This window comes from Danio aesculapii, chromosome 1 (assembly GCF_903798145.1).
Source record: "Danio aesculapii chromosome 1, fDanAes4.1, whole genome shotgun sequence".
Lineage (NCBI taxonomy): Eukaryota > Metazoa > Chordata > Actinopteri > Cypriniformes > Danionidae > Danio > Danio aesculapii.
Window position 1 is genome coordinate 25,966,036 of NC_079435.1, and position 14,143 is coordinate 25,980,178.

The 14,143-nt window shown below is 32.3% G+C and overlaps 2 protein-coding genes across 2 annotated transcripts in view; one reads left to right on the forward strand and one right to left on the reverse strand.

The window, feature by feature from the left end:
* Positions 1-787: 787 nt before the first annotated feature.
* On the reverse strand, positions 788-11,177 carry gpalpp1 (GPALPP motifs containing 1). The gene is made up of 8 exons (XM_056458011.1): positions 10,988-11,177; positions 10,653-10,782; positions 9,106-9,228; positions 8,871-9,011; positions 8,511-8,769; positions 6,146-6,310; positions 5,919-6,020; positions 788-1,347 (listed from the first exon to the last, which is right to left on the reverse strand). The coding sequence occupies exons 1-8, from the start codon at positions 11,070-11,072 to the stop codon at positions 1,129-1,131; spliced, it is 1,224 nt and encodes a 407-aa protein (XP_056313986.1). The 5' UTR covers positions 11,073-11,177; the 3' UTR covers positions 788-1,128.
* Positions 11,178-11,248: 71 nt separating this feature from the next.
* Positions 11,249-14,143, forward strand: part of pibf1 (progesterone immunomodulatory binding factor 1) — a 61,425-nt gene continuing 58,530 nt past the window's right edge. Inside the window, exons 1-5 of the mRNA XM_056457999.1 lie at positions 11,249-11,339; positions 11,610-11,868; positions 11,970-12,070; positions 13,707-13,905; positions 14,008-14,127. Coding sequence (XP_056313974.1) covers positions 11,620-11,868; positions 11,970-12,070; positions 13,707-13,905; positions 14,008-14,127 — 669 coding nt within the window. The 5' untranslated portion in view covers positions 11,249-11,339; positions 11,610-11,619. The remainder of the gene's footprint in view (positions 11,340-11,609; positions 11,869-11,969; positions 12,071-13,706; positions 13,906-14,007; positions 14,128-14,143) is intronic.

Consider the following 14,143-nt stretch of genomic DNA (forward strand, 5'->3'; position numbering starts at 1 on the left):
TATGTCCCAAAACATTTCACACATTTATAGTAATATAACTATTATTACATAAAAGATTGCTGCTTTTCCAAACTACTTAATCAAAATGAGTTGAAACAACACAATTCTTGAGATTTTTTTGGGACAACTTAATTGTTTTATGTTCGATCCACTTGCATTTGTTATGATAACTTAATTGACAATATGAATGAAATGGAACCATGCACTTCTCTACAGTGTATATTCATTAATTTCACCACAGCGGAATGAACCGACAACCTATCCAACATATGTTTTACACAGCGGATGCCCTTACAGCTGCAATACACACATACACTACTGCCAATTTAGCACGTCTTTGGACTGTGGGGGAAAACGGAGCATCCATGGGTAGAACATGCAAAGTTGCAAACTCTACAGAAAAATGTCAACTGGTCCAGCCGGGACTCAATTTTTTGGCTGTGAGGCAACAGTGCTAACCACTGAGCAACCGTGTCGCATTTACAGTGTATCAATATACTCAAAATACTATTCAGTTTGCAACTTAGTTGAATAATCAAGAATAATCTTGTGATAAACTATGACTTGCCATTAAAAACAAATAGCTGTTGATAAAGGGTAAATATCATAGTGCCAAAAAACACATAGTTTTAGGACTTTTGTGATAATTTACACTTCAAGCATCATAAATCATGATTCTTAATGTTTAAGTAAAAGGTTTCATTCAAATCTGCATTAACAGTGCAAAAAAGAAAAGCTAATTCTTTGCATTGCTCTTTCTTTCAGCAATGGAATTTGATGTCAAAACTGTTATAAACGTATTTTATTTCAAGAAAAAATATGACCTGAATGTGACATATTCTATGAAACCAGTATAGATTGTTTTTTTCAAAATATAACACTGACAAAAATGAGCGGAATGATGGGATATTACTAGATATAGACATAAAAACTGACATTTTCATATTATGAACAAATGTAACACTAAAACTTTCAGAATTTTAAACATAAAAGAAAATCCAAGAACATTCAGAAGCAACATTATTTTCAATTATACATAAAAGTGTTTTTATGATAATGTTTCAATGTTTCCAAAACACCACAACATCTTTTTATAAAATCCTTGACAACATCAGATGAGTCTGTCTCTCACAGGAACATGCGGTCTTTGCTGTGTGAGAAGCGAGTGTTCAGTTCTGCTGACTTCTTCAGCAAAGCTTTTTTCTGAGCTTCATCAAAGCGATTGACTTGAAGGTCTGCGTCTCTGTCGAAGGGTCTTCTCTCCACAGGCTTTTTAGCGTCCTCCTCTGCTTTTCTCTTCATTTTCTTGGTGTGCAAACTGATGAGAGATTCACCACGCTTGGACTCCTAAAAAAAAGATAAGCAACTTGAGACTGAAATTCATATTATTAGGTTAGGAGTTTTATGTAGTGGCATTTGGATCTTGCAAATTAAAGGTGTTGTCTATTCTTAATCTATTCTTCCAAAGCTTACTAAGGAGCCTTAGTAAACTTCCAAGAGGACTGCTGGATGGCAAATTACATAAAACCGCCTACATCAATATCTTATTTTTTTATGTAATAATAATAATAATAATATTATTATATTATTATCATCATCATTATGTTATTATTATTATTATTATTATTATTATATACTATTGTTAATTTATAATACTTTGTTAATTAATACTTAGGTATTAATAATACTTAATAACAATAAGAATAAATATATAATTATTAGTAGTATTAATAATAATAATAATAATATAATGATAACAATAAAAATAATATATTATTATTATTAATAATAGTACATAATAATAATAATAATAATAATAATAATAATAATAATAATAATGATAATAATAAAATGATAATAACAATAACAATAATAATAGTATATAATAATAATAATAATAATAATAATAATAATAATAACAACAATATATAATAATAATAATAGTAATAATAATAATAATAATAATAATAATAATAATAATAATAATAATAATAATAATAATAATGATAATAATAAAATGATAATAACAATAACAATAATAATAGTATATAATAATAATAATAATAATAATAATAATAATAACAACAATATATAATAATAATAATAATAATAATAATAATAATAATAATAATAATAAAAATAATAATATAATGATAATGACAACAATAATAATAATATTATAATGATAACAATAAAAATAATATATTATTATTATAATAATAAAATGATAATAACAATAACAATAATAATAGTATCTAATAATAATAATAATAATAATAATAATAATAACAATATATAATAATAATAGTAATAATAATAATAATAAAAATATTAATATAATGATAATGACAATAATAATAATAATAATAATAATAATAATATTTTATTATTATCATCATCATCATTATTTTTAGCATTATCATTATTATATAATTATTTTATTATTATTATTAACTAATATTATCATAATCGTTGTATTATTATTATTATTATATACTATTATTATTATTATTATTAGTAGTAGTAGTAGTAGTAGTAGTAGTAATAATAATAATAATAAAAATAATAATTATTATTAATATTAAAATAATAAATAAATTAATAAATTAATTCATAATATTTTGGTTAATTCAAATGTTTGAGATGCACTAAAAACAAATGAATTAATTGTTTTAATTTAAGCTATAGAATCACAAACAAATTATGGATAACTATTTAACCTTTTTTCTCACAGATAATACAAATAAATAATGGGATTCATTATTACTATTATTATTATTATTTCATACAAGTTATTTCAGAGTTATTTGGTTCGGTATGCATATGTACTGAAAAACACACTGTTGTTTTAACCACTGAACATAACAATCATACAAAATCAATATTGTTTCTTAAATCTTACCAATGATTTTTGTTTTATGCTGTTTCAGTCAAAGCACAAATAAATCTAAAAACTAAATAATACTCTGTGCTGTGCATTTTACATTGCATTATCATTCATTCCTCTTTATAGATAAAGCATTGACATTAACTTCAGACAAATCATTCAGTGTCCACTGCTCATTAGTTCGCTCAAGTCAGAAACCTCAGTTGTCTAATGCTGCGGTCACACTAGAGTTTGAGCGTGCAAAATTCTGTAGTATGGCACTGCGAAAAGGGGCGGGCTTAACAAGATGATTAGACGTTTAAAAAAGCAAGCGAATGGTCCATATTTTACATTACTATCCAGAGAGGTCATGTTTTGATCCTCAATTGGTCTCTCGCAGACAAGTGATGTGATTTCGCAGGTCAGAGTTCACCAAGCTTGAACTTTCAAACGCAGCGAACTGCGAAACTTGTCGCATGAGCTTGCGTTTCCGGTCTGACGCATTCGCGTGCATATGAATGGAACTCTACGGGAAGAAAAGAGCAGTGTGACCGCAGCTTAAATCTGTGTTTCTCAACCATGTTCCTCTGGAGGACCACCAACACTGCATGTTTTGGATGTCTCCTTTGTCTGTCATAAAACTGCATGATTCTGGCTAAAATGAGAATCACGATTTGTTTCGCTTAAATTAAGATCACGATTTTCTAACAATTTTGTAGATGTAAAATTAGGCTTAATACGAGTAGGAAATTGTCATAGTTATTTCTCAAATATTTGGTAAAAGAACAATAATAACATTAAGCCTGTGTAAACTTGAGTTGACTTTAAATTTGTCCTAGTCATTAATGCCAATAAAGTGATTACATCAGACATACAACTATTCATAATTCTGAAGTTGAATTATTATGTTTGTTTTGCTCGTCATTTGTCATTGACAACATTATTAGACCATTTTTTCAATAGTAAAACGAGACATGTCATTATTAGTTTCTTGCATTATATTTAACATTATAGAGGTTAGAGTAGTTATACTGACACAAACATTTATTTTCATGCACAATACTCTGTGTTCGCTAGGAAAGAAAAAATCATATCAAATGCTTGTCGTAATCATAGCTCTAAAATGCAATATGATCATATGATCAGAAAAAAATAAATAAATAAATAAAATCATACTACCCACACTGCTCCTAAACGATCATTCTGTGCAACAAACTAAACGTTTTTACAATTTCATTTCCTGTTATCCATAGCCTATGCAGGATCTGTTCACTAAAGCAGACATCATTCGCGGGCACGTTCTCTCAGCAGTAAACAAACAGTGTATCAGCTCACGTGTAATGTTGCGGCCGCAAATACGTCATTACATTAAGACAGAAATGACAGTTGCTGGTGAATTATACCTTATAAATACAGCATGTGACACTTTAAACATCATTTGGAGGTGTCCACATTGTGGAGCAACATAAAACAACGTGAAGACTTGTACAACACCCTTTATTCTTCTTCTGAACTTGAAAATATAATTGGCTGAATCGTAGGAATGCTGGATGAAGATCGTGTGAGGGGTTGAATCGAGATCACAATTTTTTTTCTATTAATCATGCAGCCCTAGTCTGTCACACTCATTACAGGTCTTTCAGTCTCTGCTAAAGAGCTGATGATCTGAATCAGGTGTGTTTGGTTAAGGAGACATGAGCTGCGTCTCATATGGCACATACACTATGCACTTATGCACTTACACACTCAACAGCATAGTATATGTATATGGTGTCGTCCCAAATGGAACACTAAAGTTTTTTTACTAAGCGGAAATTCAAACCGTTTCCCTGATGACGTTTGACGGTGGTTGCCAAATCAGTGAAATAAATAACCAAACTATTAAATAATACCTGCCATGAGTTTAACCGCATTCACCATTGGGAGGTGCTATAATCACTCTCGTAGGAGAATTTTGCTTTCACTATCCAAAATAAATAAAGTTATCCAACATGTGCGCCCGATAGCTCCGCCTTTTCCTCTACGTGAGCAAACCTGCGGTCGTTAAGTGTGTGAAGTGCCCATCATTCAACACTTCATTTTACCAGCTGAATGAGTGCATCATCCAGGTAATTAAAGTGCACTTATTATTTTAGAGTTTTCAGTGTAAATGCACTACTTACACTGTTTATACTACAAAATGGCGTAGAGTAGTGCACAAGTATGTGATTTGGGATGCAGCTATGGTAAATGTGTAAGGCTGGTGGTCCTCCGGGAATGTGGTTGAGACACTGGTCTAAATATATGTAGCCCACGGGTGCTCAACCCTGTTTCTGGAGATCTACCTTCCTGCAGATTTCAGCTTCAACCCAGATGAAACACACCTGAACTAATTAATTAGGACTGAAGCTACGGTCACACTCGGCTTTGTGTGTGCGAAATTCTGTCGTGCGGCGCTGCGAAAAGGGGCGGGATTAAACAAGATGATTAGATATTTAAAAAGCCAGCGATTGCTCCATGTTTTAAATTTCTGTCCAGAGAGGTCATGTTTTGATCCTCTATTGGTCTCATGCAGTCAAGTGATGCGATTTCGCAGGTTAGAGTTCACCAAGCTTGAACTTTGCACCGCAGCAACCTGCGAAACTTAACGCATGACCCTGCGTTTCCGGTCTGACGTATTCGTGTGCGTATGAATGGAAGTCTATGGGAGGAAAAGCCAAGTGTGACTGCAGCTTAAAACAGACCTTGATAATTACAGGCAGGTGTGTTTGATCAGGGCTGGAGCTAAAATCTGCAGGAAGGTAGATCTCCAGGAACAGGGTTGAGCACCCCTAATGTAGCCTATATACCGATTCCGTTTTACTCTATCAGTTAGTGATGTCTTTATTTAATGATGCATGTTTGAATATACATTTAAGAAACGCAAGAAATGAACCACTGTGTAAATGTTTATATTTTAACCAAAAAAAGCAATTATTTGTTGTTATATAATCATTATATCCCCTTGCTGTACGAAACACATACCAACCTGTCACTTTAAAACCAAAGCAAGCACTAAACCAAAAGAACGTACGTTATATTTGGAAATTTTTTCAGCCATGTCGAGCTCTTTCTGAGACAGACGAGGCACATCATCCTTGGCTGATTCACCCTTTTCCTTGGCTTCTTGTCGTTCCTAAGAAAGCAAAACAAGGAATTTCCAAACAATGAGTGAAATGCTTTTCTGTCCTGCATTATCATCACATATACAGTGTCATTGGTAAACTACAGTATGTCTTCACTTTTGACTTCTGAACGTACTCTTGCTTTGCGCTCGCGGTCTGCAGGAGTATCAGTCCAGATTGAGCGGTCTTTGTTTTCAGGACCTGATCTTTTCTTGAAGGTTCGTGCTTCCAGGCCTACATGCTGCAACTCAGGAGGCAGTTCTGTCATCCAGCTCTCTCTGGAGAGAACATTTGGGCCAGTCTACAAAGAAATAAAGAAAAGATTATTTATCGTTTTACGGAACACAACTGAATTTCCCTTGTGTTGGTAGTTACATAATATCTAAATAGAAAATAATAGTAAATATGTAAGACTTAAAAGTAGAAGTATATATGAGACAGAAATAAAGTCAGAAAGGTTCAAGATAGGGCTGCACAATATAAGATTCTGACGGTATGATAACCTTGGATAAAAATATTATGGTTTCATGATATCACAGTCTTGTGATCACAGCTCTAAAATATATATATATATTTTAAATGTCTGGGTAAAAAACAAAAACTTTTTTCCCCTTTGCAAACATTATATTTTATTTTTTAAAGATTTATAATATTTTGGAGCAGTAAACATGTCAGGCTAAATAATGAAAATGAATCATTGACTTTACAGTTTAAAACGGCATCTTTGGATATATTTTCTGCTGAAGATTCTGTTGTCCTAAAAAATGTAAATAAAAAAAATCTTACACATACCTTAGGAACGGTATTACAGAAAATGTTGGCGGTTTTAAAACATTGACTTTTCCAAACCGCGGTATACCTTGAAAACGGTTATCATCCCATGCCTAACAATATATTGTTTCAGCATGGATATCGCAATGTGATCATTCACAGTCACATTGCGAATACACGTAATGTTGAGTCTGATTTATAATTGATCATTTTGCAAGTGTTTTTGAAGCCTGTGACTATATGAGGGTTATAAAGGCCTTCAGGCGTAATAAATAGTTCCATTCGTAACTTTGACATATTATTAATGATCAATTTTATTGAATTGTTTATAAAACAAAGACTATGCAGTATTATTTTACATTTGATAATTTAATTTCTGTATACCTCTGTTTACATCTTTTTCTTTATTGAATTTATTTATTCCTGTAGATTGTTTATTAGAATTTATGCACTCTCCTACAGAATCATCCCAATCAATCTAAAAATCTAAATGCTTTGCAAACATTTATTCAACACATCTAATAAAATTGTATTCATATCACAAAATATCACAGAGTTAAAAAATATCACAATGTTAGAATTTTACAATATCGTGCAGCCCTAGTTCAAGATGGCACAACCCATTTTCATGTCTCCAACATGTTCAATGTTAAAAAAGGGATTTTAATTTCTTGATTTATTTGACAAATCTATATCTCAAGAGCAATCCAGTGACCCCTCTGAGGTTTACGTTATATACCCTCTCTAATTTTTATTGTTAAAAAATTTACAATTTTTGTGACTATGATGTGTGTGTTTTTTTTGTCTCTTTTCTTTTAATTGTCTTTTGTATGTCTACAGTACGAGCCAGTGTTTGCTCTTGTTCTCTCTCTCCGTGTGTGTGTGTGTGTGTGTGTGTGTATATATATATATATATATATATATATATATATATGTATGTATAAAATCTTAAAATAAAGTAATTTAAAAAAAGTAATTTTAGATACAGTGACAAGCAAAGTGCTATTTTGTATGCTTTAAATATGTTTATAAATAAAAATAAAATGTCAAAATATAGGTGAAATATAGGTGTTAGTCATTCATCTTAACATAGATTTATGTACAAATATTCTGAACTGCACTTATCGAAATATAATAGGTGTGTGTTTTGAAGGACAGTCTCAGGGTATGAAGGGTTAACATAACAAATAAATAATATTTTAACACTGCAACGCTTAAAAAAGGAGAGTATTTTAATATATTCATATATCATTAAATAATTGTTATTCTAAAAGGACATTAATTGATTTTGAACATTTTGTTGTACCCATATTTTGGCACTTAGTTTGGTTAAATACCTCAATTTAGGTGTTCTGTGAATTATTTTCTAATAGGGAATAAAAAACCTGAAACTAAACAACAATAAAACTTATTAATAATAATAATAATAATAATAATAATAATAATAATAATAATAATAATAATAATAATAATAAAACATTAAACAGTAATGGCATTACATAAAACAAAACTACATTACATCTAATAAAACTGACAAAAGCACACAGCAAAATGGCAAAACAATTGAACTAAAAAATTGAGTAAATAAAATATCAAATTTAAAATAACATTCCAATCTACAGTATAAATAATTCTGAAAAAAAAACACACAAAGAATATTAGTACAATAATAACTATTATCAATTAGTAAATACAGCCAAAAGGCAGACTAGTAAACAGAACGAACTTACATCCACTCCTGTAAGTTTGTCTTTCATTTTTTGAGCTCTTCTTTCAAAGTCCAGTGCAACCGTGTCCTGGCACGGTCCTGTTGATGGCATGGGCCCAATCACATAATCATCTTCCTCTTCTTCACTGCTTGACAAGTCTGGTTTAAAACCTGGTGGTAGAGCTGGTCCTGAAAATCCTTCAGCTTCATCTTTTTCTTCCTCTTCATCTTCATCCCGTCTTTTAAACCCTGGAGGTAGAGCAGGCCCTATTGCAGGTGGCCTATTGCAGACAAACAAACAAAACACAGATGAATTCAATCAACGTTTATGTTTATCAATCTTTATTTTACTGTTAGTCAAGTCTCATTCCAGAACAATTACCGTTCAGGAGATTTATCCCGCTTTCGATATCCCGGGGGAAGAGCTGGTCCCGAAAACCCTCCGTTATCCTCTTTTACACCAGCTTCATCTTCATCTTGGTTTTTGAATCCAGGAGGAAGTGCTGGTCCTTGTAATGGTGGCCTGAAGATGCAAAATGAATTCATCCAAGACTTCTGAAAATGGCTCATAAATGAGCATGTGTGAATCATGATCATTTTAGGCTTTTGTTTATTACCCTTCAGGTGACTTGTCTCGCTTCTGAAATCCTGGGGGAAGTGCTGGACCAAAGAAATCCTCCTCATCCTCATGTTTATATGTTTGCTTTATATCCATCTCATCTTTTGTGGTGCTTCTGCTGCTATCAAATAATCACATTTATTAAATTGGGGAGAAACTTTGAAATTTAATTTAAAGTTGTATATGTAAAAGTAATAGTTATGTGCTTATGGAAGCTGACAAAATATGCACACAAACTCGAACAAATGCATATACGGGTCTAAGGCAAACATAGGTTTTCAAACATCAAAACTATAAATGTGTAATACAGCTTTATGTTTTTTTTCCCTCATACATTACAATGTGTTTTTAATTATATAATATATGGTTCTAATAATTTATATTATAGTTTACATAACAAAACAAATAATAAACAACTTGGCAGCCTTTTATAAACAAATCATTTAATGGAATCATAGGATATCTCCATAAATTAAATACTTTATCTTTATACTTATTCCATTTGTCAACAATATTTTTTAACGATTAAAAAGCACTGTAAAATGTTCTAAGACAACTTTAGATATTTTTTTAATATTTGAATAGGTAAATGTTGGGATAAGTAGACATAACACTTTTTAACATCTGACTGATGATGGAATATTTTATTGCACCAATATTTTGCCATTTTATTTTCACAGAAGTTAGATACCTGCATGTATTATTAGAGCGTTCAAAATATTAATTATTAACAATATTAATTGCATTCAAAGTAAAAGCTTTCATTTACATAAGTATCAAATAAATTCAAACATGTATATATATTTGAGATTTTTTTTATTTATATTTAAAAATTAAACATTTATATCTTATACAATTTATATACAAGTATAAATATATATGTAAATATTTTGGTTTTGTATTTTAGATATATTTTATTTATTTGAACACAATATATCTGCACAGTCAGTAAACACACATTACCCAAATACAAACCTTTATTTTGAATGCGATTAATTGTGATTTATCATTTGACAGCACTATTTATTATACATTCTACTGATCTAAAAATCACTTTTATAAATTAAATTTGATGTGGACATTAAAGTGGGACGCCTCGTCTTGACCCATATCCTTACGTATTCATGTTTGTACTATGTTTGGTAGATCAGATATTTATATGGCATGATTATAGTGAGTATGAGCGTGGAAAAAATGTTGCTTGTAGATGGAAATTAAGAATTAATTAAGAAATGTAACTGAACAATGTTTATTAGGGACATAAATACAACAAGAATAACTACTGTCACAATATATCTCCCAATTATATGAATCAGTAAGATGATATTACCATTGCAGCTTTATGATAAAAACACTAAATATCGAATTAGTTCACCTTATTTAATAACTTAATAAAATGGAATGCAGTAAAACAAGGTGTAAAAATACAGAAAATGATAAAACAAATTGTTTGGTTGAGTAAAAGGTGCATGTTTCTCTTGAAACACTGCATAATGCATGCAACACCAGAGAAACCTACATAATATAAAAACACAAATATCATACTTTGCAGAAGACCGGTTCCTAGATGACGAATATTTGGCTCTCTTGAAGACGACCTCCTCTTGATCACTATCTTCACATGAACTGGAGGACTCTGAAGCTTTATACAGAGGAGGCAGAGCTGGACCTATGACTGGAGGCAGAATCTATTATTTACATCTTAACTAGGTTACACTAACTTATATGACTGAACAAGTCAACTGTTTATTCATAAATGGTAGGAAAAACATTTAAGGGCAATCAGATTTGTTATGCATTTGCAAATAAAACCAAGTAAAAAAAAGAATCTTGCAGGTCTCAAACCAGTTAAGTCAATGTGTAATAATAAATAAACATACTTGCTCCATCTTCATCTGAACCCTCATCTTTGCCTTTTTTCAATGTCGGTGGCAGAGCTGGTCCAATTACGTTCTCTTCAGACATCGTGGAGTTATCGTATCAGAAACTAATAATAAAACATACATTTATTCACAAACCCAAAAACATGCTAGGCTACAACGACCACTTTTATTATTTCCGGTGTCGGGTTTTGTGTGAACTTCAAAATAAGAGTCCGTTTCTGGCGGAATCCTATAGGTGGCGTGTTATAATAAGTTTTAAGCGTTTCAGATAAAGACACTCTTCACTTCTCTTCTCTTTGTCGTCCGTTGTAGTTTCCATGGGAGGCGGGACGCTTAAAAACAACAGTCGGTACGTAAAATTTGTTAGAGTTTCATCAATAGAACAGGGTTTTCGATTTTAGAAATGATTTGGTATGACACATCACATAAATAATCACGTTATCGTATTTAAATGTATTCTAAGTCAAGTCGATTTTTACGAATTTGCCTTGTTGTTTTGGCCAGCTGTCATTGCTCAGCGTCTTATCCTTTAATTCTTTCCTTGGGTCGTCTGAGCTCCTTGACGCTTGAAAACCAAAAGCCCACATTTCCAACTTCTCTTATTTCTTTACATCACAAGTTGACACAAGATGCCACCCAAGAAGCCAAAGGACGCCAAGGCAAACATTTCCAGCTCCATCGAATCTGAGGACATCAGTCTTGAGACAACGGTCCCTACAGAGGACATCTCGTCCTCGGATGAGAAAGATGGCGCAAGGAAAGTCACAAAACAGCTCCTGGAAAGAAAAGAGCTGCTTCATAACCTTCAAAAGCTTAAAATCGAGCTGTCCCAGAAAAATCTGCTCATAGACAACCTTAAAGTGGACCACCTCACTAAGGTAATATTAAATTACATTAAAGAGCAGATGGAAGAAGTTTTAATGTTTGTTTACCAGTTATTAGTAAAAGTATGCGTTTTCACATTCGTTTGTAACGTTAGACAGAAGAGCTGGAGGAAAGGCTGAACGATGCTCTCCATCAGAAACAGGTGCTCGCTCTGCGCTTGGACAGCCAACTCAAACTACAGCAGGATGAAAACAGGTATATTTACACACACATACTGTTTTACAGAAAATGTACTAGTGTCTACGAGTAAATCTACATTTATAACCTTACATTATTGGAATTTAGCTGTATACATAAAACAGTACAATATTTTCTAGCCAAATAATCATGCCACAATTCTATCCTAGCTAGTCTGTGTATTATTAATTTTTGTATTTATTTATATATTTAAAATATGCATATATATTCTTTATAACTTATACGTTTAGTCCACTATACATATTTTAAAATAGAAAAATGTTAAAACATGGTAATAATACATTTCTAAGTATCAGTGCTGACTGTTATGGCACATTATTAATTAATTATTTAATTGTAACTATTTATTTGACATTTGACAAAAAACGAAAAAACGAAAATGTTGTTTATAATTTACAGTGAGGGTTTATGGATGATGTAGTATGATACTGTCAGAATACAGAGCTCACACTTAATGAGGCAAAAAACCCCACAAAACTTTAAATTGTTTCATTTAACTTGTGGGTGGAAAAGTGAAATGCAACTCTGTGCAAAAGTATAAAATTTTTTTCTAATAAAACGTTGTGGATAATCAAGTAAAGCTAAGTGGCCTTACTCTGTCCATATTAAAATATAAGAATAAGAAGAAATATAAGAACTCTTTTTATTATTCATTCTTTTCGGTTGATTAATCTGGGGTCGCCACAGCGGAATAAACCACTAACTTATCCAACCTATGTTTTACGCAGCGGATGCCATTCCAGTTGGAACCCATCACTAAGGAAACACCCACACACTCTCATTCACACGCACACACTACGGACAATTTAGTTTACCCAATTCACCTATACCGCATGTCTTTGGACTTGTGGGAGAAACCGGAGCACCCGGAGGAAACCCACGTGAACATGGGGAGAACATGCAAACTCCACACAGAAATGCCAACTGACCCAGCTGGGGCTCAAACCAGCGTCCTTCTTGCTGTGAGACAATTGTGCTACCCACTGTGCCTCTATGATGCCCTCTTATTAATATAATGAATTAAATTATTATTTTAAAATATACAAATTATTACATCAATAAACATCATTAAACATAGGAAAATGTTTATCATACCAGTAAGATGGAAATGTTTAGGATTAGAAGAAAGGCATTTTACCTGCTTTAAAAAAAATATGAGGGTCAACTGATGTTTGAGGGAAACCTGATGTTGAGGGTTTTCAAGACTGAAAACATTAAAACAGAAATACAGCCCACCCCCCACCCCCGCCCCCCGTACATTAGGATGTGTCCTTTTTTCTTTTCCTGAGCAAGAAGCTTTCGTGGATTTTACCACGATTTACAGAAAACAACCACGAAAATGAACTTCAGTGTAACAGTAGTTATATGAAAAATCTGATCAGGGAATTTGATGAGCTGATAAATGGCTGTTGTTAAAGATCACAGTGCAGTTCCCCAAAAAGTAATATATTGTCATTTGAAATCTTCCAAATTTTGTATATTCTGCTACTACGATTCAAATCACTAGGTTTTACCCATTTGTCAGCAGGAAGTTTTACATAGTTTAAAATATTCCAGAATTTCAAGACTTTGTGTTTGTGTCAGAACGAGTATAGTTTTATTCTAGAGTTGAATGTGTGTTCTGCTTATGCAGGAAGCACCAGGCCCTAAGAAAACAGGAGATGGACACCATCATGCTCAGACAGAAGCAGCTGGAAGAGACGAACCATCAGTTGTGTGATCGGGCTGGTGATCTCCGCAGAAGCCTGAGGGATCTGGAACTGTCTGAGGAGAAATACGCTGAGCTGAAGGAACTGCCTGAGGACAAACTCACCATCCCGGAATTTGTGGCGGTGAGAAATGGAGCTGCAAATTAAGATTTCCCTTTAACGTTTGGTTGTGGACAGAAGGCTGAGAATAATAATAATGAAAAACTAAATGTTTTCTTCTTATAGATTAGATTTTATGAGGTTGTAAACCCTCTGAGGGCTCTTGCGACGGAACTTCAGATGAAAAAGACTGACCTGACTGAGGATCTCGACAGTCACCGCAACCAAATTAGGTCACTAATGGAGGTCTGAAAAAACATTT